The sequence below is a fragment of the Microcebus murinus genome, chromosome 2, assembly GCF_040939455.1.
Source record: "Microcebus murinus isolate Inina chromosome 2, M.murinus_Inina_mat1.0, whole genome shotgun sequence".
Taxonomy (NCBI): Eukaryota; Metazoa; Chordata; class Mammalia; order Primates; family Cheirogaleidae; genus Microcebus; species Microcebus murinus.
The window spans coordinates 107,058,959-107,085,156 of NC_134105.1; the positions used below are offsets into that span (position 1 = coordinate 107,058,959).

General features: G+C 37.9%; 1 protein-coding gene across 1 annotated transcript in view; it reads left to right on the forward strand.

The window, feature by feature from the left end:
- LOC105864482 (gamma-interferon-inducible protein 16-like) overlaps positions 1-26,198 on the forward strand; it is a 64,631-nt gene that overhangs the window by 26,039 nt on the left and 12,394 nt on the right. The window contains exon 10 of the mRNA XM_012752381.3: positions 2,067-2,115. Within this exon, the coding sequence (XP_012607835.2) occupies positions 2,067-2,115 (49 nt within the window). The remainder of the gene's footprint in view (positions 1-2,066; positions 2,116-26,198) is intronic.

Below are 26,198 nucleotides of genomic sequence, written 5' to 3' on the forward strand. Positions count from 1 at the left end.
GCTTGAAGACATGATACCTATATACAGGGGTTTGCAATTTGTAGTAGTTTTTCAGGTTCTTTATGTGTTTGTGGGTGTTGATAAGTTCAAGAATCCTACTTTCCTCTATAAATTCCACGTATCTTATTTAGGGGTCAAAGGTAGCAGTCTCTGCTTTTTAGCCAACTTGGTTTAGGTGACCAGGGATGAAATTCATGCCTAGTCATTAATGGCTCAGGCACATTTTTCTCTCTTACTTCAAAGACATAAATGAACAGCCAAGGACAACATTCTGGGAAGGAACTTATTTCTCCTACATTCTGGCTTAGAGGGACTATGTGAAGTTTTCCTAAGTCCCATCTTTCTAAATAGGCAGCATGACCATTTCTACAGCCACAGGAGTTACTTGGCTACATACACCTAAACCACCCTTAGCTCACGCCTCCCAACTAGGGTCCTATGTCTGCTACACTATGTCTGCTACACTTACACTTAACCACCTCATGGGTTCATTTCTTCTTTGATACACAGTACCTCTGCAGGAGGCCTAGTAAACGTCTGATCACTTCCTCCATGATTCACTAGCTCTGAAAGAAGTCCTTGCTCATATATGTCTGAGTTATCCCAAAGATATTGCTTGCAATAAGATTTCTCTATACCTTTGTATTGGGAAAAAAAAGCAGGCTATTCTACTTTTTATATCTTTTGTTGTGACTTTCCTAAAGCAAAGAGCACAGAATGGTTTGGAAAACAAATGGAGATAGTTCTAGCTAAAAATTATTATCTGAGAATATAAACGAGGTATTATTTTTATTGCCATTCACCATGACTGTATTTGGGGTTTCCACACGACAGTCAACATTAATCATGATATGTGTGTGGACTGGGAAGACATACAAACCTTGCGTAGACTGTGAAATAACAGTGACAAGAAGGGTATTTCTGCTAATTGAGCATCTACTGGGTAAAGCTGGAAGTAAAAGTTGTGTTTTTATGTATATCATTCATTTATTCTTCAATACACCCTATGAACACAGTAGGAAGTTCATGTTTCAGGCAACAAAAAATGTCTTCCTTTTTGGACAGGTTAAGTTTGAGGTTGCCATAGGACATCTACAAAGCTATCCATACAATATGTACATATTATACTTGAAAGTTAATTTGAGCTGGGCCTTTGACTGAATTACATCAGCATAGACACAGTTGTTAAAGTAGTAGCTGTGGCTAATATTATCTAAATAAAACAGTGACATTGATGTCACTCATTTACTGAATACTCAGAATGACTCGGCCTCTTCTAAGGGGTTTTCAATTATCTTAATTAAACTCTATAAAACTCCAATTGTTTTATGTATTAACTAATTTAATTATTTGTGATACACAATGATGAGGAGAAGGAATTTAATTGGAGGGTGATCAGCCGAGCTCTTATCAGACTTAAATAATCAAGGATGCACCTGAGCAAATCAGAACCTGCCTTCAGTGAGATGGATGTACTACCACAGACAGGGGTGGTTGGATCTACATGACAAAGTCCACGATTGACAGACACATTCATGTGAGATTCTTAGAACACTAACAAAGACTAACATTGGAATGCTAACAGCTCAGAACAAAGGCTGACATATTGTGGCACACAGACATGCACATGCTCTCAGATTGCTTTCCTTCAGGAGGCCAGCAGTCAAACATTCCAAACCTTTCTAGATAGCAATGGCACCAGGAATACCTTTGGTACCCTCTTCTCGCCTGTCTGCCCAATAAGAACCTTCCCCTCAGCTCTTGGCATTGGGTACACCAGCTCCTTCCTCTTTACTGTTGTTCCCTGACATCTCCTGCTCTTCCACTGGTGCTCCTGCTGGGCAGCAGTGAGTGTGTCATTTCATGGTCCCAGCAAAGGGGAGGGGAGGCATGACTCAAAGTACAAGAATTCATTAAAGTAAGTGGGTGAGAGTGAGAACAGAGTCCTTTGGAAGAGAATAGAGGAAGAGGTGTGGCCCATGTGGAGGAGACAGTGTGAGTGAAGGAAGAAATGTTATGACCACCAGCATTTCAACTGGTTTATCTTTGTTTCTTTCTTCTTCAAGGGCAACATGGATAAGGATACCAAAGAACCATTCAAGCCAAAGTTCACCTAATGTCCTCCTCCTAAAAACCTGGATTCCATTGATAATGATGTTTATGGAGATAAGATCTAAGTGCAAAAAAAAAAGTTTAAATATATATATACATACACACACCCACTGAAATATAACAGGATATAAACCAGATATTAATTCTAGAGAATAGGGTGTTAAGGGTGCCTTTTCTTTTGTTCTTTTTACATTTTTGTTTTTTCTTATCAATTTTTACATTTACAAATTTCATAATTTGAAAAAAAAAATAAACATTTTTTTTCCTAAAAGAGTACTTCCCCAGCAGTTTCTTTAATCCATTTGTGAGTTGCTTAAAAACAAATAGTTTGTAGCTTGCCAACCAAGGTGGGGCACAAGGGCCTCAAACAATGTCTGGACTTCTGTAGTTGGTGTGATCTTCACAGGGTTAGCCCCTAGTAGAGAATGAACCAGCTGTGTCCTGCCCACAGAAACCAGGCTGAGGGGCAGGTAGGGGTGACGCCCAGCCTGTGCTTTAATTGTCAAGCCCTGTGTCCTGGGAAGGGGTTGCTTTAGCCCAGAGCAAGGGAAATTCTTTCAGAATTGGTTTCCTGCAGAGGGCATAAAGGGGTAGTTTGTCAGCCAAAAGGGGCATCTTCTGGTGATTTGCATGAATGTACTTGTATGTTAGAAGAATTTCTGGCCCTGTCTGATGTGAAATATCTGGTTTCATTCATTTCTTCAAGTACCAGTAGCTCTTAAATCATATTTCCTGGTTCTCACATTCCACATATAGGGATCTATGAGAAAATTGTCTCAGGCAAACACTTACTTGGGCAAACCAAAGAATACTTAATTTACTTTAGAGTAGAATGCACAAAGGACATAGCAAAAACTGAAATTTATGATGTATTTACTGACCACATACGTGGTACTTGGTATTTGCGATTATTTTGTGTTGTTTAATCTTCATATCAGCTTTAGAAGGCTGACCATTTTCTCCTTTCTACTTGCCCTATATATAAAAAAAGGAACAATAAGGCAAATTCACTTTCCCAAGGAAACTTCCGTGATCATTGATAGCCTCAATTTAGAATCCAGGCCTCTTATTCTGGTTTGGGGTAAATGTGCTAATAATGTCCAAGGAACAAGGTGAGATGAAAATCAAACAATTAATAAGACAGGATTCTACCTAAGATCGAGAAAGCTGAAAAGTGCCTCACTCTCACTCTTAAAACAAAATAAAGTGAAATAATATGCAAAATCAGAAGCTTGGCCGGGCGCGGTGGCTCACGCCTGTAATCCAAGCTCTCTGGGAGGCTGAGGCGGGCGGATTGCTCGAGGTCAGGAGTTCAAAAACCAGCCTGAGCAAGAGCGAGACCCCGTCTCTACTATAAATAGAAAGAAACTAATTGGCCAACTGATATATATATATAAAAAATTAGCCGGGCATGGTGGCGCATGCCTGTAGTCCCAGCTACTCGGGAGGCTGAGGCAGAAGGATTGCTTGAGCCCAGGAGATTGAGGTTGCTGTGAGCTAGGCTGACGCCACGGCACTCACTCTAGCCTGGGCAACAAAGCGAGACTCTGTCTCAAAAAAAAAAAAAAAAAAAAAATCAGAAGCTTATAAACTCACCAGAGACCTATGATGGTCTGAAGCTATTTATGCCCAATTAATCCAAGTAAAAGAGGCATTATAGTTATGCCTTTATGGTTTAGGTCCAAATATCCAAGGAATAAAAGTAAGTTTGTTTTTGTCCTTATGTCTTTTATGAGAAGCTACGGTAGATTTACATGCCATGACTAATCTCTTTTATACATTTTTTTGTTTGTTGCCAAATATATTATTAATTTTGATTGTTTGGGGAAACCAGATTTTGAAAGAAGTTTAGAAGCTACAGAATCCTGTTTCCTCATTACATTGAGAAAACTGAAGATTAGAGAGATTAAATGTTCAAAATCACAGCATCATTCTGCTAGATAGGAAATAGATATCATCCTGAGAAGATGTCACGGACTGCTAAAATGTCCTCTAAATTCAAATTTAACTTATGGACATGGGGAAATGACAACTTTATATACAAATAATGCTTGTATTCTGAGCTATTCTATATATTCATATTCATATTACTTTATGTAACCATGTGTGATTGTTCACTAGTATGTAGGTGATGGTGATTAGGAGTCAGAAAGGAAGTCATTTAGGTGCTTCGCCCAATGCCTTTGCTTTGCTTAACATCATGCTGATTCCCCTGTGGAACTGTAACTTCTAAGAACAGTCTGTCTCTACATGAAATAAGAAATTATCATCCACACAAAATAATTTGCTTCTTCATTTTGTTTTCACTTAATAGCTTCTTCCTTTAATGCCTTGACCCCACTCTATCTTATCTTTTTGCACCTCAACCTACATCTGAGCTCTTCCTTGGGATCAAAATCAAGTAGGTGAGAAGCTGGAACTTCCCCTACATTTCAAGCATGTTGACCAAAGAGGCTAGAACAGGTCACAGAGATCTTAATCTTCTCTCATAGATATCTTAGAGACTGGTCTGTTCCAAGTGGTTTTGAAGTATGCAAGAGGCAGAAACCTATCTTTGGAAGGATCTCTGGAGTATCAGAATATCCTTATTGTTAGAAAAGGCACACCCATGTATATTGGAAATACTATTCCTCTAAAACTGCATAGTGAGGCATGATTATTTACTGTGATAAGAACACTTCACAAGAGATCATCTACTTAAATGTGAAGTGTAAAATGCAGTATAATTAACTATCAGCACAATGTTATGTAGAAGATTTATAAAACTTATCCATCTTGGATAACTGAAATTTTATACTCATTGAATAGCAACTTTCATTTCCTCTTTCCTCCATCTGCCCACAACCACCAGTCTACTCTCTGCTTCTGTGAGTTTGACTCTATTAGATATCTTACGTAAGTGACTCTTTCAGTGTTTATATACCTGATACATTGTATATACCTTATATGAGTGGGCGTGTGCAGTATTTTCTGTCTCTGACTGGCTTCTTATATTCAGCACAATGTCCTCAAGATTCATCCATGTTGTCACCTATTACAAAATTTCCTTTTATAAAAAAGAAGAAATAATATTTTGTTACACGTATACAACATTTTCGTTACTGATTTATTTGTCAAAGGAGCGTTTAGGTCATTTCCACATCTTGGCTATTTGAGTAATGCTTCAATGAACATGGAAGTGACTGATATCTCTTCAAGATCCTGATTTCAGTTCTTTTGGATAAATTCCAAGAAGGGGGAATGTTGGATCATAACTGTTTACCATAGTGGCAATACCATTTTCATTACCACAATAAATATACAAGGGTTCCCATTTCTCCATGTACTCACCACCACTTGTTTTTTTCTTCTTTTTATAATAGCCATCTTAACAGGTGTGAGATTATATCACATTGTAGGTTTGATTTGCATTTTCCTCATGATTAGTGACGTTGAGCATCTTTTCATATACCCATTTGCCATTTGTATGTCTTTTTTGAAGAAATTTCTATTAAAGTCCTTTGCCCATTTTTTAATTGGGTTATAATTATTCATTTGTTATTGAGTTGTAGATAATCCTTATTTTGCATATTAACCTCTTATCAGATAAATTGCAAATACTTTTTTTCCTTTCTATACATTGCCTTTTCGCTCTGTAGACTGTTTGTTTGGCTATGCAAAAGCTATTTAGTTTATTATCGTCCCACTTCATTATTTTTGTTTTTGTTTACTATGCTGTAGAGTCACAACCAAGAAATCATTGCCAAGACTAATGTTCGAAGCTTTTCCTCTATGATTTCTTATAGAAGTTTTATATTTCCAGGTCTTACATTTAAGTCTTTTTTTTTTTTAAGACAGAGTCTCACTCTGTCACCCCAGCTAAAATGCCATGGCCTCAGCCTAGCTCACAGCACCTCAAACTCCTGGGCTCAAGCAATCCCCCTGCCTCAGATTCCCAAATAGCTGGGACTACAGGCACATGCCACCACACACAGCTAATTTTTTTCTTTTTCTATTTTTAGTAGAGATGCAGTCTTGCTCTTGCTCAGGCTGGTCTCAAACTCCTACCTCAAGTGATCCTCCCGCCTTGACTTCCCAGAGTGCTAGGATTACAGGCGTGAGCCACCGGGCCTGGCTACATTTAAGTCTTTAATTTGCTTTTGAGTTGATTTTTGTGTATGGTGTGAGATAAAATTCTAATTTGATTCTTCCACATGTGGATATCCAGTTTCCCCAACACCATTTTGTTGTAGAGAATAGTCTTTTCCCCATGTGTATTCTTGGTACCATTGCTGAAAATCACTTGACTGTTTATGCATGGGTTTATTTCTGGGCTTTCTATTCTTTTGCATTGCTCTATATGTCTGTCTTTATGACAGTGCCAACTGTTTTAATTACTGTAGATCTCTAATATATTTTAAAACAAGGATGTGTGATGTCCCAACTTTTGTCCTTTTGTCTGAAGAATGTATTGGCTATTCAGGTTCTTTTGTGGTTTCATATGAATGTTAGGATTTTTTTTTTCCATTACTGTAAAAACTGGCATAGGGATTTTGATAGTGATTGCATTGAATCTGCAATTATTTTGTGTAGTTGGGCACATTTGAACAATATTAAGTTTTCTAATCCATGAACATCAGATGCCTTTACATTTATTTGTGTTGTCTTTAAATTCTTTCATCTATGTGTTGTACTTTGTAGTGTTCAAATGTTTCACCTTACTTAAGTTTATTCCCAAGTACTTAATTCTCAGCCAAACTATTGTAAATGGACTATTTTACTGATTGTTTTTTATTAGTGTATAGAAAAACAGCTGATTTTCATATATGGTGATTTTCTTTCCTGTAACATTATTGAATTCATTAGTTCTAACAGATTTTATTATGGAGTTTTAGGGTGTTCTGTGTGTGTGTGTGTGTGTGTGTGTGTGTGTGTGTGTGTGTGATCATGTCATTTGAAAAACAGAGATGTTTTACTTTTTCTTTTCCAATTTGGATGTCTTTTCTCTCTTTTTCTTGCCTAATCGACGAAAGTGAAAATATACTCAGAAGTGAGATTCAAACCTATGACTCCTAAGGCATCTGGAGAGAATATCAAGGGTGTGTGTGGAAGGCTACTTGATGACAGATGGCACAAACAACCCTCTCAGCTGTTATTCAGTTATTTGAGTTCCTTATGTGCTTTGGATATTAATCATTTGCTGGGAAAACTGTATATTCACATGCAAAAAAGTGAAAATAGAACTTTCTCTCTCACAATATACAACAGTCAACTTGAAATGTATTAAATACTTAAGTGTAAGACCTAGAACTATGAAACTACTAGAAGAAAAGATAGGGAGAATGCTTTCGGACATTGGGATGGGCAAGGATGTTTTCGATAAAATCTCAGAAGTACAGGCAACAAACGCATAAGTGTAAAAGTGAGATTACATTAATCTAAAAAGCTGCTGCATAGTAAAGGAACCAATCAACAGAGTGAAGAGACAACTTACAAAATAGGAGAAAATATTTGTAAACTATACATCTGACAAGGTGTTACTACATTTCAAACAAGGGAAAGTAGTTGACCCTCTGTCAGGTATATTACGGAGGTATCTTTCCTCAAGGAAGCAGTTAAACTTACCTTCCAAAGTGAGGGGAAAATGCAAGTTTCCCACCACACAGAACACTGTGCTGTGCTAGCTTGGAGTGCGCAAACAAAATTCTTACAAAATAGATTGAGCAAATGCCTAAAGATAGTTACTGGGCACAAGAGAAGTGCCTCAGCACTTTCTTGAGGTAGAGGAAACTGGTGGAAACAAGCCCTGACTGCCTTAGAACTGCTTTAGCTGACCTATAATACCCTGTAGCTACTTGTAATACTAAAATCCCCACCTAGTGGAGAATTGTAATATCATTAGCATAACATAGGTTATATAAAGGCACATGATGATTGTACTGTGCATGCTTGATTTTTTTTCAATGGAAACATGGAACGATATAATGGAAGAGCTCTGCTTTACTCACTGGGACAGGATTTAAAGCAACATCATTGGCGGGCAGACACAGACTCTTGTAGCAAGAAAGCTGCTGTGGAAAAGTTCCTGTGCTGCCCAGGAGCAGAACTCCTGAGTAAGTAACCTCTAATAAACTCATCTAACTCACTAAGCTGGACTTGTCTTAGTCATTCTTTCATCTCTCAACTCCATCTCAGTTTGAGGGGTGGAGTGTCTATTCTGTTATGTCCCAAGATTTCCCTGAAACACAGAGCTTAAGTAAGTTCCATAAAACTGGTTTCAGGGAGATATTCAGATAAAGTCTCCCTTCTCTGTTGGCAGTATAGGAGAGAAAACAGAGTGAAAAACAGCCAAGGATCTCAACATAACATTCTACCATATCACATTAGCCATTTTTCATTTCATACATAGTGGTACCAAAGAAATATTTTTGGAAAAGGATATCTGTCCACCATGTATATCTCATTTTCCTTAATTATTAGATGCAAATTTTCATTTATTATTTCATTTATTATTCTCAACCTTCTATTTTGTAAGACTTTTACAGACTTTGGTCATACTCTTTCTCAGCTTCCTTTCCCCCAGCCTTACATGTCCTCATATTTTCCATCTTTCTTTCCCCTCTACTGATCTTGCCTATCTAAGGATTATTGACTCTGTCTCCATCCAAGATTTCTCAAGATCTCCTCTTCCTTCCACGAGGTGAAGTCATCAGTAGAATAGTATATACCACTCTGTGTGCAGAGGACATAAAAGTGGTTCTATAAGAAAAGAACTCTCCACAAGGAATGAAAGATCAAACTTGCAGAAAATAAAAAGAAAGGTGATTTTTCCCCCATAATAGTCAGAGGCAGCAGAGACACAAATAAATTTGCTACATTCAAAGTAGGCTGAGGATGGAATTTTACAACTATAAAGGAACTTAATTGATTTCTTCTACAGAGCAGTTGGTGGCTTTGGCATGTTATGTGAAGTTACTGTGACGTAGTGGCCAAACCTAAGAATGACACTTTCTAACTTTAGATAATCTAGGAAAATATAACACACAACACAGTCCCTTCTGTAAAGTGCCTTAGATACAACCTAACAATAACCATTAATATACCAATATAGCACTATGGCTTATATTATCATTTACAAAGTATCATTTAGCCTTCCTAAATATCTTATGACAGAAGCCATGCTTACACACACACACACACACACACACAGAGGAAAATGTTGTGTAAAAGATGGCATAATTTTTTGTTGTTAGAGTTGAACTTAAAATCTTCAAAATCTTAAAATCAGTCATCTCAATGTGGAGAGCCTGCCTTCACCCTCTTCCCAACGGCTCCCCCTAGCACTTGGGACCTTTGAGCCCTGTGGAGGTTCTGCAAAGCCTTCTAGGCTTGCACAACCCAACCACACCCAGCCTCACTCCTTCACCCACCTCTGGTGTTGGAGAGATCACGCAACCCCGTCAGAGCTACAGGGCCCCTCCCAAGGCCTGGGGCATTCAAGTGTTTCACCTGAGGGACTGGAGCAGGGGTCCTCAAACTTTTTAAACAGGGGGCCAGTTCACTGTCTCTCAGACTATTGGAGGGCCATTGGAGAGTGCGGTGCACATTCCACACATGCACACTGTGGGCCCGGGACAAGTTGGCTGCTAAGCAGGACAGGCAGTGGCAGCAAAAACATAAATGTCCTCAGGGGGCCACATGTGGCCAGTGGGCCGTAGTTTGAGGATGCCTGGACTAGAGCTTATCATAGGCACAAAAGACCATCTTCGCAGTTGGCTCTTCCTTGCAAGCATCAACGACTGACAGGAAAAACAACTCAATATCTCACTAAGGCATCTACCAACTCAATCAAAGAAGATATGACTAGTCCGTAAGGACTAAGCCATCATCGTTGGATGATGTACAGGGCCCCTGTACAATTCACACTACTGGAAAGGCAGGAAGATAGTAGGATAGTAGCAACCTGAGGAGACACCTCTTTTTAGGAGAGAAACAAAACTTAAAGGCAGCTCGACCTGTGAGGGGTCTCCCTCCTCCACGGCAGACCTCTAGCCTGGTTGGGGAGCTGCTCAGAGTGTGTGCAGAGATATTCCACCAGAGAGCAGGTGCACCAGAGATCTTGTACTTGCCAATCCCAGGATTCTACAAGAGACACCATCCTTATTGCTCTGGCATGTGGAGCCAGGTCCACTCAGAGCCCAGCCTTCCAGTAGCAGCCTTGGCATCACCCTTGCTGGGGCAGGGAGGGAAGAGACACTCCCTCGTGTTATGCCCTGTGACTGGAGGTACGGCACCACTTAGGAAGCCTGGACGACTGCTACAGTAGGTCCCATGTGTCAGGGCAGAAACTTGGTCAACCAGCAGCTCTGGCCCACCTACATGGACCATGGACTCCTGAGACAAACCCCTTTCTGCACAACTGGCCATCAGCAGTCACCACACTGGTGGAATAGCCCCCCATATGGGTGGCTCTGCCCTCAAAGTCCCCAGAGCTAGCTCTGAAGATCTCTCTGTGCCTGAGTCCAAGGCTCTGTCCCTATAGGTTGTTGGCCCCCACTGGACCTGTGACTCACCCCTGAGACTCTGGAGTTTGCTGGACATCAAGACTCCACCACTGAGTCCCCACCACTACCACTGGGTTGGCAGAACCTCCCCAAGGTCCAACACTTCACTTGGGACATCCCAGTGCTGAGCAGCTACCACTCTTGTACTTGCTTCAAGAGAATCCCCAGCAATGGAGAACAGGTGCCCTGTAATCCTATTAACCTAGAGCCAAGAGAAGAGGAGCCAGATGAGAAAAAAAAAGTAGCAAAAGAACTCAGGCATCATGAAAAAACAAAATAGTTTGACACCCCCAAGAGATCACAGTGGAGCTACACTTCTGGACTCTGCACATAAGAAAAGTGCAGAATTGACAGAAATGGAATTCAAAATATGGATGGCAAATAAGGTGAATGTAATCAAAGAGAAAGCTAAAAACCAACAAAAAGAAGCCAACACATTTTCAGGAAATCAATGAAAAAAATGAAAAAGTCACTAGAGAGCTAGCTAGCATATGAAAGGATATAATAGAACCTAAAGAAATGAAAGAGTCATTTACAGAGTTTCAAAACACAGCAGAAAACTTTCACAACAGGCTAACCCAAGGGGAAGAAAGAATTTCAGAGCTTGAATACAAGTCTCTCAAGATAACTGAGTCATTCAAAGAAGCAGAGAATATAAAAACGTCTCAGCAATCACTGAGAGAGATACGAGACTATGTGAAGTGAACTATTAATAACATTTGAATTATAGGTATCTCTGTGGGTGAAGAAAGAGCTAAAAGCATGGAAAATCTACCTGAGGAAATTATTGAAAAAAACTTCCCTTATATTGCAAGAAATTCAGACATGCAGATACAAGAGGGACATCAAACACTGGGAAAATGTATAGCAATAAGGTTATTTCTAAGATACACAGTAATCGACCTGCCAAAATCAAAATGAAAGAAAATAATTTGCAAGCAGCAAGATGAAGGCACCAAATAAGCCACACAGAAAAACCCCTCAAGCTAACTGCAGACTTCTCAAAGGAAACCTTATAAGCCAGAATGAATAGGCGCCCAGTCTTCAATCTTCTTAAACAGAACAAATGCCAGCCTAGAATTTTGTATCATGAAAAACTAAATTTCACAATATATGCAGAAATTAAGTCTTTCCCAGACAAGCAAACATTGAGGGAATTTGCCATGACCAAACTTGCCCTGAACTAAATACTTAGAACAGGACTATCCACAAATTAACATAACAGATTCTCACTAGCATAAAATCACCTTAAAAAAAAAAACAAAAAAACACCTCACAAAACTCACAGCTTTTATAAAACAATAGAATAAGAGGTAGAACAAAGCAATAAGGGAATATCCAACAGGATGAAAAGGCCAGCATGAACACACATGCACACAGAGGGAAGTAAAATTAGTGGAGGGGCAAAAAATGTAGGTAATGGGTACAATGAGTGCTATTTGGGTGATGGGCCCAAGGATTACAAAAGAGATCCATGTAACCTAAAACATTTGTACCCCCTTAATTTTTTTATATAAATAAATAAGTAAACTGGCAAAAAATAGAACAATTAAAAAATCTGTGAAGATGAAAAGAACACAAAAAATGCTAAAGATTTACACAATGTTTTTTTCTAAAAAAATCCTTATAAATGTTCCCAAATCTCCTTTTTTCTTAAAAAAAAAATCACAACCAACAATGAAAGAGAAGAAACTACATGTGGATCTATCTGGTGTCCTCATGACCCTAGAGAAGCCCACACTGCAGTTTGAGAAGCAGCCATGAGCCATGCATAATACCTAACCACCAGATGGCATCTCGCTGTTTACAATGTACTTTCACATGGAGCCTGGAAGAGGGAACAGGAAAAAAAACTTCAGGGAGCACCTACTTATCTCTGAAATGGGATGATAATTACTACCCCCAACCCCAGGTGAAAGTACCCAGTACCTGACACAGGACATTTGCTATTTATTATAATCTACAATTATTAAAACTTAAATTAGGTGGAATAAACTTAACCAAGGCCACACAGCCAATAAAAGGCAATACAATACACTGATCCAAAGTGTCCTGAATCCACATTCTCTGTTCTTTGTTTGCCAACTGCCTTCTTGTACAGAAAGTATGGAGTGATCCCATTTTTAAAAAAGAAAAAAAGAAAAATAATGCTGGTGTTGTTTGCTATGATTTGGAAGGTACCACCCCCAAATAGCTAGCTAGCCCTGTTATAACTGAAGTATTAATGTTAGCATTTTCTTTTGCCTTAATCATTTATCTCTCTTCCCCTAGAACAGGGGTCCTCAAACTTTTTAAACAGGGGGCCAGTTCACTGTCCCTCAGACCATTGGAGGGCCGTTGAAAAGCACGGCGCACATTCCACACATGCGCACTGTGGGCCCAGGACGAGTAGGCTGCTAAGCAGGACAGGCAGCAGCGGCAGAAACACCTGGTGGTCATGATAAATGTCCTCTGCCGTACGTGGCCCGCCAGCTGTAGTTTGAGGACACCTGCCCTAGAATATCTGCACAGCTGGCTCTCTCACTCTATTCAGATTTGTCTTCAATTGCACCCTTCTAAGCTCAACCTTTGGTGAGCACATGCTGCAAAATAGCAAATGATCCCATTATTCTCCATTAACTTACATCATTTGCAGTTCTTTCTGGGGATGTGGCAGGGGGTACAGGGTCTTTCTTTGTCACTCAGGGCTGGAGTGCAGTGGTGTCATCATAGGTCCTGGATTCAAGCAATTCTCCTGCCTCAGCCTCCCAAGTAGCTGGGACTACAGGTGTACACCGCCACACCCAGCTAATTTTCCTAATTTTTGTAGATATGAGGTCTCACTCAGACTGGTCTTGACTCCTGGCCTCAAGTGATCCTCCTGTTTCAGCCCCTCCCAAAGTGCTAGGCGCCTGGCCCATTTGCAGCTCCTGATTGCACTTATAAACTTGACATTATATTATATATGCTCTTGTTATTTGTTTATTCTTTAATTGACAGTCTACAGAAGTAGAAGTGACTTGTAGGCACGAACGTTGCCTACTGTTCATTGCTATACTCCTACGACCAAGAATAGTATTTGGCACATAGTAGGTATTTAATAAACACTTGTTAAATGAATATTTGTTGAATCTACAGTCTAAGCTTCCTTATCTAAAAGTTCTGCCCTTGGCATCTCCACTTACTAGATTTCCTTGATGTATTTGGCTTGATTAATCAAGAGCCAGAGTTACTTGAGCATGGATAGAGTAAATGTCCTCACTGTACAATTTCAAAGAGGGATTTCCAAGCCAGAAATAGCACAGATAAAAAACAGAACAAATCACTGTAATCAAATTACAGTTCTACTTGTGGAATAATTTCAAAAGTGAGAAAAGTTGAGAGGGCTTTTCAAAATTTAAGATATTATGCCATATATATAATCCCATATATAATAAAGATAGGAAACGTTTATATTTCTGTCCCTAGGAAGAGTAATCCAGATTCTTATGGTTTCATCCCACCAGCTAACCTAGATTGTAAAAAGGAAGTAAAACTTGGTGTACTACATGGAAACTAAAAGTAACTGAATTTGTAAGTTATTACGAAACATGGAATTTATTTTAATGTTTCTTTTATTAGTTATTTTTTCCCCATAATTTAACTGGTGCATCCAATATTTATTTAGACTGTGGGTGTACTTTTACTCTGGCTATGCCATAATATTCTGCAATTATAAAATCATACAGTTCTTAAATTACTACCATAATGTTAAGAAGCAATAACTTGCCATATTCCAAACTCCTTGGGAGAGCTCAGTTTCTGCTCTCTGAGTAATCCCTTATCTCTTTGCAAATTGATGATACTCATGCAGGGGTGGGGAACCTGTGACCTCAAGGCCATATGTGGCCCTCCAGATCCCCAAGTGTGGCCTCTGGACTGAATCCAAACTTCACAGAACAAATCCCTTTGTTTCACACCTGTAAAGCTAGCACTCTGGGAGGCCAAAGGGAGAGGATCACTTGAGGCCAGGAGTTTGAGAACAGCCTGAGCAAGAGCCCATTTCTACGAAAACCAAAAAGATTAATCAGGTGTAGTGGCACACGCCTGTAGTCCCGCCTACTCAGGAGGCTGAGGCAAGAGGATCGCTGGAGCCCAGGAGTTTGAGGTTGCAGTGAGCTATGATCATGCCACTGAACTCTAGACAGGGTGACAGAGCGAGACTCTGTCTCAACACAAAACAAACAAAAAAAGGATTTGCTCTGTAAAATTTGGATTCAATTAAAGGCCACAGTCTCAAGGATCCAGAAGGCCATGTGGGCCCCCAAGGCCGTATGTTCCCTACCCCTGGATGAGTAAATCAGGGTTTGATTCTGTTAGCCTGAGGAGCATTAGCCACTTGTCATTGGCTAGGAAACAAGACAGACCACAATAGTAGGCATTTGTTCCACTAACATTCTACAATCTTTTATGTCCATAATTCTGTATTTTTTTCCTGTCTTACACTCAAGCACTGATACCTGAAAAATCCAAGAATACAGAAACATTTATTTTGTTGCTTAGGAGTTTCTTTCCTTGTAACAAAGTTTCTCAAGCCCTGATCTAAAACATTAAAGGAAATAAAATTCAAACACCACTTCTCCATTACTTGCAAATTACTTTTATCTTCTCAATATGTCAACACCCCAAATCAAGCAAAAATATTAAGAAATATAAGTTCTAATTCTTTTTTCTCTTATTGAGTAAATCTGAGTAAATTATGGATTTTAGTAATGTGAGGTAACAATTCCAAAAAATAGATATTTAGGGTGCAGAGTTCACTACTGACAACAGTAAAGATTCTCATGATCTATATGAGGGTGATGTCTGCAGAAATCTTAAGACGCAAAAGAGGAAATATTGAAATAAAACAGAGTAAAGGAATTATCAATCTAGTAAAGATTCTCAATGATACTTCCTGGAGATTAGTCTGTCTTAGATGAATTAAACAAATACAGCATGGGGACACCAGAGATAGAGCAGGAGTAGGTGCTATAGTTTGAATATTTTTTCTTTCTCTCAAAAACTCATGTTGAAAGTTAGTACATAATGGGATGTGCTCAGATCTTGAGAGCTCCACTCTCACAAATGGATTAATGCTATTCATAATAGGGCTTCAGGGAGTGAAGGAGTGAATTAGTTTTTTCTTCTTTTTTTGCTTTTCCATCATGCAAAGACACAGTAAGAAGGCCTCACCAGATAGTAGTGCCTTGATCTTAAACCTCCCAGCCTCCAGAACTGTGAGAAATAAATTTCTATTCTGTGTAAATTACCTAGTCTGCTATTCCATTACGACAGCACAGAACAGACTGAACCAGTAGGAACGTATACCTTGTCCATTGCAGTATGGGTCAGAGAACAGTGATTCAGAAATGTCACTCACTCATATACTCTACATGTGCCATGCAATGCACATGAGATTAATAGTGCCAACGTCAGCCGTGTGCAGTAGGACCAAACTGATCCATATGGCCCCTGAGATTAACATAGGAATTCACTTTCCTCACCTGCCTCAACACTGAGTGTCATCTTTATTTCAGTCCAAAGTGGAGAGCTTATCCCCAAAACTACAGAAACAATTGCTGCTACAAGAATTATCTGGAGTTTATAGCTTTGTGCAAAAGTAAATATAAAAGAAGAGAAAAATTCAATACAAACTACAAAATTACAGGGAAAGACTAGTTGGGAGAAGCATTCAAGTTGGAGAAGAAGGAATTTCACTGCGCTGAAAATGTGTTCTGGGAACTGACCTCAAAGTGAGCTGTAGGAGGCTGCAGTCCATCTGGAAAATGCTTTACTGGTGCCAAGTTAACTGCTACTTCCAGAAACATCCTCCTTCCCCTTAGGAATGCAGACTGGATTGTAGAAATTCAAACAATCCCTTTAAACAGGAAGTAAATAGATTAGGAGAGCAACCAGAGGGCTTAACACACTATTGGTGATAAGTGTGTTATTCCTGCTTTCTCTTTCCCTTTTTTTTCTTGCGGTATAAAAAGTTAGACAGTCCTTTATTGCAAACAGGGAAATCTACCTCCTCTTGCTCCTGCTTAAAACTGCCAAATATATAAGTTTCTCTAGAATAAGTCACTGACTAGCTAGCAACCTGGAGTTGTCGGCCTATTTCTTTGGTCTTAGCTTATGGGGGCTGATTCTTGGTCCTGGATGCAGTTTTCCTATCGGTTAACTTACTACCTAAACACATTCACACATGGTGTGGGTGGTCTACCTTCCTTAACTCAATTTATCTGTAGAATGTAATCATCCTATAACTCTATCATATAATAATATAATTTAATAATAAAATGCATGTTAAGTAGAACACAATCTGTGAAATATAGGAAAATATAGAAACCTTAAATGTAGCGAGGAAAATAAAATAGCACAATATCAAGGGGGAGGAGGGAGATAAGCTTCAACTCTTGCTTTCAACTGAGATCTATGAACCAAAGATTGAGGCTGACATCTGAAATTCATACTTTCATTAAGGTGGGAGTTGGATAGACAAGTATTAATTTTCCAAAAGAGAAAAATATGGTTTAGGCTTGGTAGAATCCAATTCCTGTGTTTGAACCCAAATTGTCTAGCCCAAGCAGGAAGCATGAGAATCCATACAATGCCCATGTACTAATACTGTAAGTAGAACATTTTGTTTAGAGATACTGATGGAAATGGCATTCATATAAGCTTAAAAGGATATGAATGGTGGGATAAATAATAAAAGATTTATAGAAATTAGTAAGGCAGGCAAGTAATTTTGCTTAGCGGTCAAGAACATGGATTTGGAATAAGATAGACCTGGTTTGAATCCAGCTCCAATTTTCACTAATCAGATAATATGGGATAAACAGCTTAAATGGTTGCTACAAACAGGATTATGTCCCCAAATTCATATGGTGAAGCCCTAACATCCAATGTGATGCTATTTGAAAATATAGGCCCTTTGGGTGGGAAGTAGGTTATGATGGTGGTGTCTTCATAATGAGATAGTGCCCTTGTAAGAAGAGGCATCAGAGAATCCTCTCCTGTCTTCTCCTCTCCTCTCCTCTCCTCTCCTCTCCTCTCCTCTCCTCTCCTCTCCTCTCCTCTCCTCTTCTCTCTTTCTTTCCACAAGGTGAGGACCCAGCAGGAGTACAGCTATCTGCAAGCCTAGAAGAGAGCCCACACCAGAAACCAAACTGGCCACCACCTTGACCTAGGAAGTCCCAGTATCCAGAACTGAGAGAAACGTCTGTCATTTAAGGTACATAAACTATGATATTTTTATATGAGCCCAAATAGTGTAAGACAATAATCTTCTCTCAAATGGGGAAATTGTGCCTCATAGGCTTGATTTGAAAATCAAGTTTCATATGCATATACGTTATTTAATACAGTCCAGCTGCATTGTGAGAAATCAGTAGCCAGTAGATACTATTTTTCTGAGTGAGGCAAAGACATTGAAAATACTGATAAAAGAAATGTACAAATACTCAAAAGTATGAAACAACATAAACAGTTCTGCAAAATCTAAACACTAGTATATGTGTAAGGGTATGGAAAATGATGCCAGAAGTTAAAATAGTAAGCTGCCTTTTGTCATAAAGAGACAAATGGAAGATTATTGTAAAAAAAAAAAAAAAAGAAACAAAAAAAAGTACATAATTGAGAGATATTATCTCTCAGAACATAATATCTCTCTCAATTAACATTTAACATTTTATCTGTATATTCTGGCAATTATCCCGACAAATACATAAGAGAGAGAGAGACACACACACACTATGTTTGGAGAAAGATGAATTGAAGGCAGTGGTGTGCTGAACTCCATTCATTCCCCAGCTAGACATTAGAAAGAACTGATTACTAAATATTCATGAGTTTTTTGAGCCGATTGTTAAACATTTGGCATCATGAAATCAACAGAGGTGGTAATATTTACACAATGGAAATTTACAAATGCTACAAATCAGGGCTCTTCCAAAGTTATTGTTGTACTTGGATTCCTATCTTCTTACTATCTTACCACACTATACTATATTGCTGTGTTTTGGCTGTATTCTACTTGAAGTATTTGTTCTTTCTTTCTTTGCCCCCTCTTTTTCTGCCTCCTACGGTTTTAACTGAGCATTTTATGATCCCTTTTTATTTCATCTCATAGCATACAAATTATACTTCTTATTAAATATTTTAGCGGTTGCCTGAGAGTTTCCAAAATATATTTTTAAATAATGTAAACCTACCTTCAAATAACACTATATCGCTTCACATATAATGCAGGTTACTTATAACAGAGGATTTTCAATTCCTCCACCTCTTTCCCTATGACAATTGTGTCATTCATTTCATTTATCTATATGCTATAAGCACTGGATACATTTTCATTATTATTACTTTAAGGAAACAGTTATCTTTTAAGTTGATTAAGAATAAGAAACATTTTCTAATTATATTTTATATCTGGACAGCAAATATTGCAAGTTCTCACTTAAAAGTGGGGCTAAATAACGCATACACATGAACACAGCGAGTGGAATAATGGATACCGGAGATGCAGAAGAGTGGGAAGAGGAATTGCTTAGTCAGTATGATATTCACAATTCAGGTGATGGCTACAATAAAAGCCCAGATTTCACAACTATGCAATATATCCAGGTCACAAACTGCACTGCTACGCCTTAAATCTATAATAATAATAAAACTGAAGTGAAATAACTAGACCTTTAGTATGAAATTATTTGTTAAACCAGCTGGGTGTTAGAACATTGTTTAATGTTTGCTTTTGCTGTAGGTGCCACAGGTTCAAATTCCTGTAGTGTTGTTTTGTCTCCCCTCTTAAATTGGGGTTTCCCTAAGCATCCTCCTCACAGAGAGTCTGCCTACTAAGACTAATTAAAAAAATAAGGAGGGAAAATATAAATGACCAATACAGGAATGTAAACAAATGCCACTACACATAATACAAATAAAAAGATAATAAGAGAATATTACAAACAATATTATGCCAGTAAGTTTAATAACTTAGATCTAAGAGACAAAATTCCTATAAAACACAACTTGCCAAAACTGTCTCATAAAAAGATAAAACAAATAAATATTCCTGTGTCTAATACAAAAAAGGATGTCATAATAAAAAAATCTGTCTACAGTGAAAGTTTTGGGAATAGACACATGATAACCTCTATTAAATATTTGAGGAGAAAATATTAATAATCTTAAACACATTCTTTTAGAAATGCCAGTATTAGTGTAATACTAATCTAATAAAGATATTACACAAAAAGAAAAAAAACCCATTTCCCTCGTGAAAATAAATGCAAAAATACGTTTAAAATATTTAAAAATTAAACCTATTAATATTTAATAAATCATAAGACATTATGAAAAAGTGTTCTAAGGTGTATAAGATTGGTTCAACAGTTAAAACTCTATCACCCTTTCCAGTTTTCTGAGAAGGACACACCTCTTTCTCTGAGAAGGCAAAGGAGGAGGCACTTGTTCCAGTCACTGATGACTCCATGAATGTGTAAATCAATTTTGCTGACTGAGCTCCCATACTAATAGGTTTTATTCTGGCCTTTAGGGATAGTCAGTTGGAAAAGGGGTTTAACGCTCTCCATTTCCATTTTTTCTTTTAGACCAAAAACCTTATTATATGCCTTCATCCATGGGCCTTAAAATTCTCTGAGTATGGTTTCTTGATGTGATTGCTCTTCTACTACTCTTGCTTTTCTCCTTAGAGTGTCTCTGCTGTCTCTTAGACTGATAGCCGGGTACTGTTTGACAACTGTTTTCTATGAAGAGCCATGTAGTAATATTTTAGGCTCTGCATCCAGATGAACCCTCCTGCAGCTTGTCAACTCCACAGCTCCAACATGGTATAGACATTGACAATGCATAAATGAGCAAACATAACTTTGTTTCAGTAAAACTTGATTTACAAAAGCAGATGATGGTCATGTTAGTATTGTCCCCAACACAGTAATTTGCCAATATCTTGGGCAGGACATCACTCTGGTGGGACATTTTCCTGAGGACTTTGACCCTGGGAATTTGTATTTCAGATGATTAAGAGTCATGCAGGTTTATCCATACATTTTTCCTCATATCAGATGTTGCTGTGTGTTCTATTGGTGAGCTTTTTAATATGATGGCCCATGACCAGTTGTTCAGCCACTGCCTCGGAGTCAGAAAAAAAATGAACCTTTTTAAACATTTCTTTGCTTCATCTATTAAAATTTCATCGGATGGTATGGATTATGGAGCATTTTTCTGAATTGTCTTTATTGGTGTCACTAATTTGTATGGTGTATGCTGGAGTCTCAACTGAAGACATTTCCCCACACGATATAATTATAGATAAAGAGGCAGAAAAACATCCTGAAACGTGGTCATCCCTGCCAGGTGTCCTCTACCCTCTGACCTCTGAATTGGGTCCTCTCTGATTTCCCTCACTACCCTCTCTGCTACATACCTTAAGTCTAGCTCAATTCATCCACCTTAACAGCAACCTAAAGCCTGTAAAAGAGAATCAAGAACACCCAAAGGTGTTCATGACCTTCACTACACAGGTCCTCTTTGCTTTTTCATGACTTACTCCTGCTTTGGTAAAGGTATTCATATGGTTTTAAACCCAGACTTCATGTATGCTCTCTGTGACCCTAGTTTGCATTAAGACAATGAGCTTCCTTCTGCTGCTTAGAATCAGATCATTGCCTGTATGAGCTTGTCTTTGAGGCTCCTTGTTCCACAGGTGGCCACATCCTGTTTGCAGATCAGATGGTGGATTACAGCACCACCTGCTGGATGGTTCTATTTATATGACTGTGGGGTTACAGTACTCCTGAGGGCACCCACTGTCCTTAGCTGAAGAAACACTGCTGAACAGAGATTTTAACATGCCCCTACCCGTAAAAACTTCAGTACACTTCCAGAAAGTCCCAGAGTTCAATGTGATCATGATACGAATGAACCACCCACTCATATTATTCTGTGAATAATGCAGAAAGCATGAGTAATCATAAATCATTGAGGTAAAGTAGCCTAGTCATAGCCAAGAAGACAGCTAGTATCAAACTCCTTTATGTATATTTGAGGAAGGATTTACATGTTCATAATGGTTTCCTGACCCAGCAAGCCCCAGATTTGTTAACTACTATTTACTGGGTGAATGGCTAAGATAGTATTTAAACCAATAACGTTCTATAGCAGACATTCCCCCATCCAAGAGACGGAGTTGTGTACTAATACCGATAGATGATTCTACCAAAATCTCCTCCTGCTACTCCACTTAGAGTGCAGGAAATGAGGGAGACACGGTTGGGTGGCTCACTTGAGCATCATTCAAGGGAATTTGTTTCTAATCGCCCACGTGTGAGACTGCTAAATAAGAAGGTTGTAATGTTGGAACTCCTTTCAGCTATTGACAATTTGTAAAAAATATATATATTATACATATGAAATAAATTAAATATATAATATATATAATTTATTCATTTGTACAAATGCATGGGTTTAAAGTGTAATTTTGTTACATGGATATATTGCATAGTGCTAAAGTCAGGGATTTTATTGTATCTCTCACCCAAATAATATACATTGTAACCACTAAGTAATTTCTCATCACCCACTTCACTCTCTACCCTTCCCCTTTTTATTTTGGTAAAGAGATTTACAGGAAGGAAGCTGTTAATTTTCTCTAAGAGAATGGAAAACCAAGAACACTGATAGGTGAAGTGTCAACATTGTTTCACAACTCCTTTCTCCCTGGAGCCATTCCTCGACATGAGTCAAGTTATCAAGTTACTCTAATCAGGGCTTTTTGCCTGTTGTCTTTTGAAATATTTCATTTGCATAGCATTTCATGAAAGTATAAAATCCTGCAAGTGTTACTGCTTTCTCTCTCTTCTCAAAGCAACACTGAGTCCTGCATTTCTGAAGATCTCAAAATCTAGACTACTTTTGAAGAAATTTCCAGTGAGGTGAGTACTGTGGGTATTATTTGTAGAGAAGATCTGAGTTCTTCCTTAAAATGCACAAGATCATGAAGAGAAAATCAGGATTGGTTCTTCCACGTTTGGGTGAGGGGAGTAGGGCTGATGTCAACTGTACTCAGGAAAACGAAAACTACAGTTGCTTGGTTTTAATTCTTCACTTACTTAGAAAGATAGTAGACATTTTTAATTCCATCACAACTGAGGCCTGAAAAAGGAGAAATGCATTTTGAACGTTAAAGATTTTTAAATTAATTTTCTGAGTCCTATTAATTAATTTCCCACCAGATTGATACTATAATTTGGAAAAAGGCTTTGGTTCTCTTGGGTGCTGAGGAACTCAGTGGCTGTTGGGGGGGCCTGGGTAAAAGACAAGAGAGTGGTATGAACAAGATCATGAATACTATTAAGTGAAAATCCTATCTGGACATAGAGCTGTATCTTAATGGTATTATTACAATTTCACAAAACATGAGAACAAATGCACACATAGTAGAAAATTTCTCAGTTTCACAAACACAGATATTCCAATAAGTGGTGTCTTAACATTTTCCTAAGTATGTATAACTTTTACTTTACCTCCATTCTACACCAGGTATTTAAGGCAGTATTTCAGTCATTTGGGGGATTACTTTATGCCCTCCTGAAAGTTAATGATTTTGTTTTGTCTGGTGGCAAGGTGGTGGAGTCAATTAGAAAAAGATTTCTATTGCTAACTTTTAGAACTTTTAAAAAACTTTTTACATAGGCTGCTACAATATTTATTTCTTGTGTGTTTGAATAGAATGTGAGATTTTAAATGTTGATTTCTGACTTTTATAAATGTAAGAAAAATCTTATTAATTTATTGATTATGCTGGCAGAATTTTTTATGTATTTATAATTTTTTTACCTTGTTCATTTAGTAGTTGAAATATCTACTGATATCCTATCATAAAATTGTGTTATTCCTTGTAGTGCTCTCAAATTCATATATAGTGTATAGATATGCTAACACACACCTATGTATAATATCTATTATATATATGTAATCATGTATGCATGTATACAAACTCATATACACATATATAAATACATATGTGTGTGGGTGTGTGTGTGCGTGTCTGTGTGTGTATTAAAAGAAATATATAATAGTAATCATGTGACATTGAAAGACTATATAGTAACAACAAATAATATATTTTATTATTATATTAATTCATAATTAAGACTTGTATTTTCCTAAGAGTTGAATGTTTTATCATTATTTGGTATCTCAAATTACTCTTTGTCTTAAAGTCTATTTAGAATCAGCTTTCTTTCAGTTACTCCTTTCAAGATAATTTTTTTAATTTTTTCATTTTTAGGTGATCTTTTGGTAACATATATGTCAATTTCTTAAATCAAATTTGATGAAAGTTGTCACTTCACTGGTTAGGCCTTTTAAGTATATACTGCTATATTCAATTTATGGCACTCTTATAAACTCCTCATTGTCTTGTTTTTTTCTAAACTTATACCTCCATCTCACCCTCTAAGACAAATTTATTAGTAAGTTGTCATATTCTTTTTTCTTCCTCCTTGCACATATTAGTAGACTTTGTGTTTCTCTCCTTTTCAATCAGCCTTTTCTTTTTAAGACATAGACACACATAATCTAGTTCATTTTCCACACTTATTTATCTTTTGGTCAGTAGTGTTTTAAAATGTTATTAATTTTTTCTTGTTGAATATTACTTCCAATAGATGTATTTGTGTAAGTCTTTGTCTTGCAAAAATACTGATGACTTCAGTATCAGAAAAGAGTTGTTGAGGCTCATTATGTTTGAATGCCATTTTGTCTAGATTAAAATTCTAGCTTCAAAATTACTTTTTCCTCAAACAAGTGGAGAATACCTTTTTTACACCCAAGGGATTAGACATTTTTTTGAAACTCAGATTTGGAGGCTTCAGAAAGGCTATTAATACATGTATTCTAAATACTGCATCACTAGAAACTCCAGTGGGATCTAAGTCATTATTCCAAAATCAAAAGTGTTAATATTTTACAACAAAACCTTTGAACATGTACAGTTTAGTGGAATAAACTAAGATTATACATAGCCTCCTGTCACTTCACATTTGGTTTTATTTTGCAAATAAGTTATGCTTTCATAGCCACAAAAAAATCAAAACTTTCCATTTCTAATTTTTTTTTTTGCTATAGATAAGGGATTTTGGAACAGAATTATATAAAAATTATTCCAGGTCTTCCTATGGACAGTTTCATTTTTAAGAATCAGTTTCATTCTGATTATTGAATCTTTGTAGGTGATCTATATTCTTCATTTCTGGAGGCCTCCAGAGTAGTCATTTTATATTTAATACTCTTCAGTTTCACTATGATATGTCTTTGTATGGATCGTCTCTTCATTCTATGAGCCTTTTCAGTCGGAGGACACTCATGTTAATCAAAAAGGAAGCAAATAACAGTGCCAGGAATTATTAATAAAATATCCCAATCATACAAAACATATGCAAAGACATGATTCTCAATCTAAAAATGTTCATTAACTTAAAAAGATAATTGGAATCCATACCATGTACTGTGCATCAACAAGGAAGTACAAAAAGTGCTAAAAATTTCCAGGTGAGTCCATTTGGGCCCTGGTCTATGTTAGGACTCTGGGTGAAGCTTGCAGAAGACAAAACCTCCAGTGAGACTGAAAGTTTGTAGGGGACGTTGTCAGAGAAAGAAATGTAAGATTGGCTTTCCAGACAGTGAGAAAGGAATTAGGTACTTCGTGAAGCATGAAAATAAAAGGTGTGCTATATATATTTCCGAAGCATAGGATATAAGGAATACAAAAGTATCAGAAGCAGAAAAGATGCAGATATTCAAGGTCTTCTGAGACATTTTCAAAGTAAGACATTTTTGAAATAAACATGGTGAAATATTGAAGGATTTCCGTGGGGTAGTAGGATAAAAACGTGACTTATGGAGAGACAACTGGCTCTTGGAAAGAATTCATTAGTTAAATCAAGCCTTAAAAATATCGAATCAGGCAGTTAATGAAATCATTTCAGCCAATAAACACTGTGTGATGCTGCAGGAGAGAGCAGGGAGATGCACAGTGGTAGTATTAAGGGCACGGAGGATATGATCAACACCAAGGCAGACGGGATGTTGGTGAGAGCTGACGAGGGAAGAGACAAGAGGACTCGGATTGGGACTCCAGCTTGGAATCTCAGAAGGGTATTTGTATAAAGTAGGAGGCTGCAGACCATTCACACTAAAACCAGTTTAGTCAGTGGGGGTGCAAAGAGTCAGAAATCAACAGGCAGGCATTGGGTGATGGGGTCCAGACCCAGTCAAGGGTAGGATGGGTAGGACCAGAAACTCTAGCCCTGCACAGCCCATGCTCTAAACACTGTCACAATGGCCTTTTTCCACACCTCCTTCTGCCACACCCACTTGGACACAGCTCAACTATCGTTATTAGACAGGATGAATTTCATAGGCATTCCCAATACAGCAGTTCTTGACCCAATCTCCACAGTGGCATATCTGGTCAATAAGTCCCTCTTTGTCACGCACATCCGTGAAAAACACTTTCAT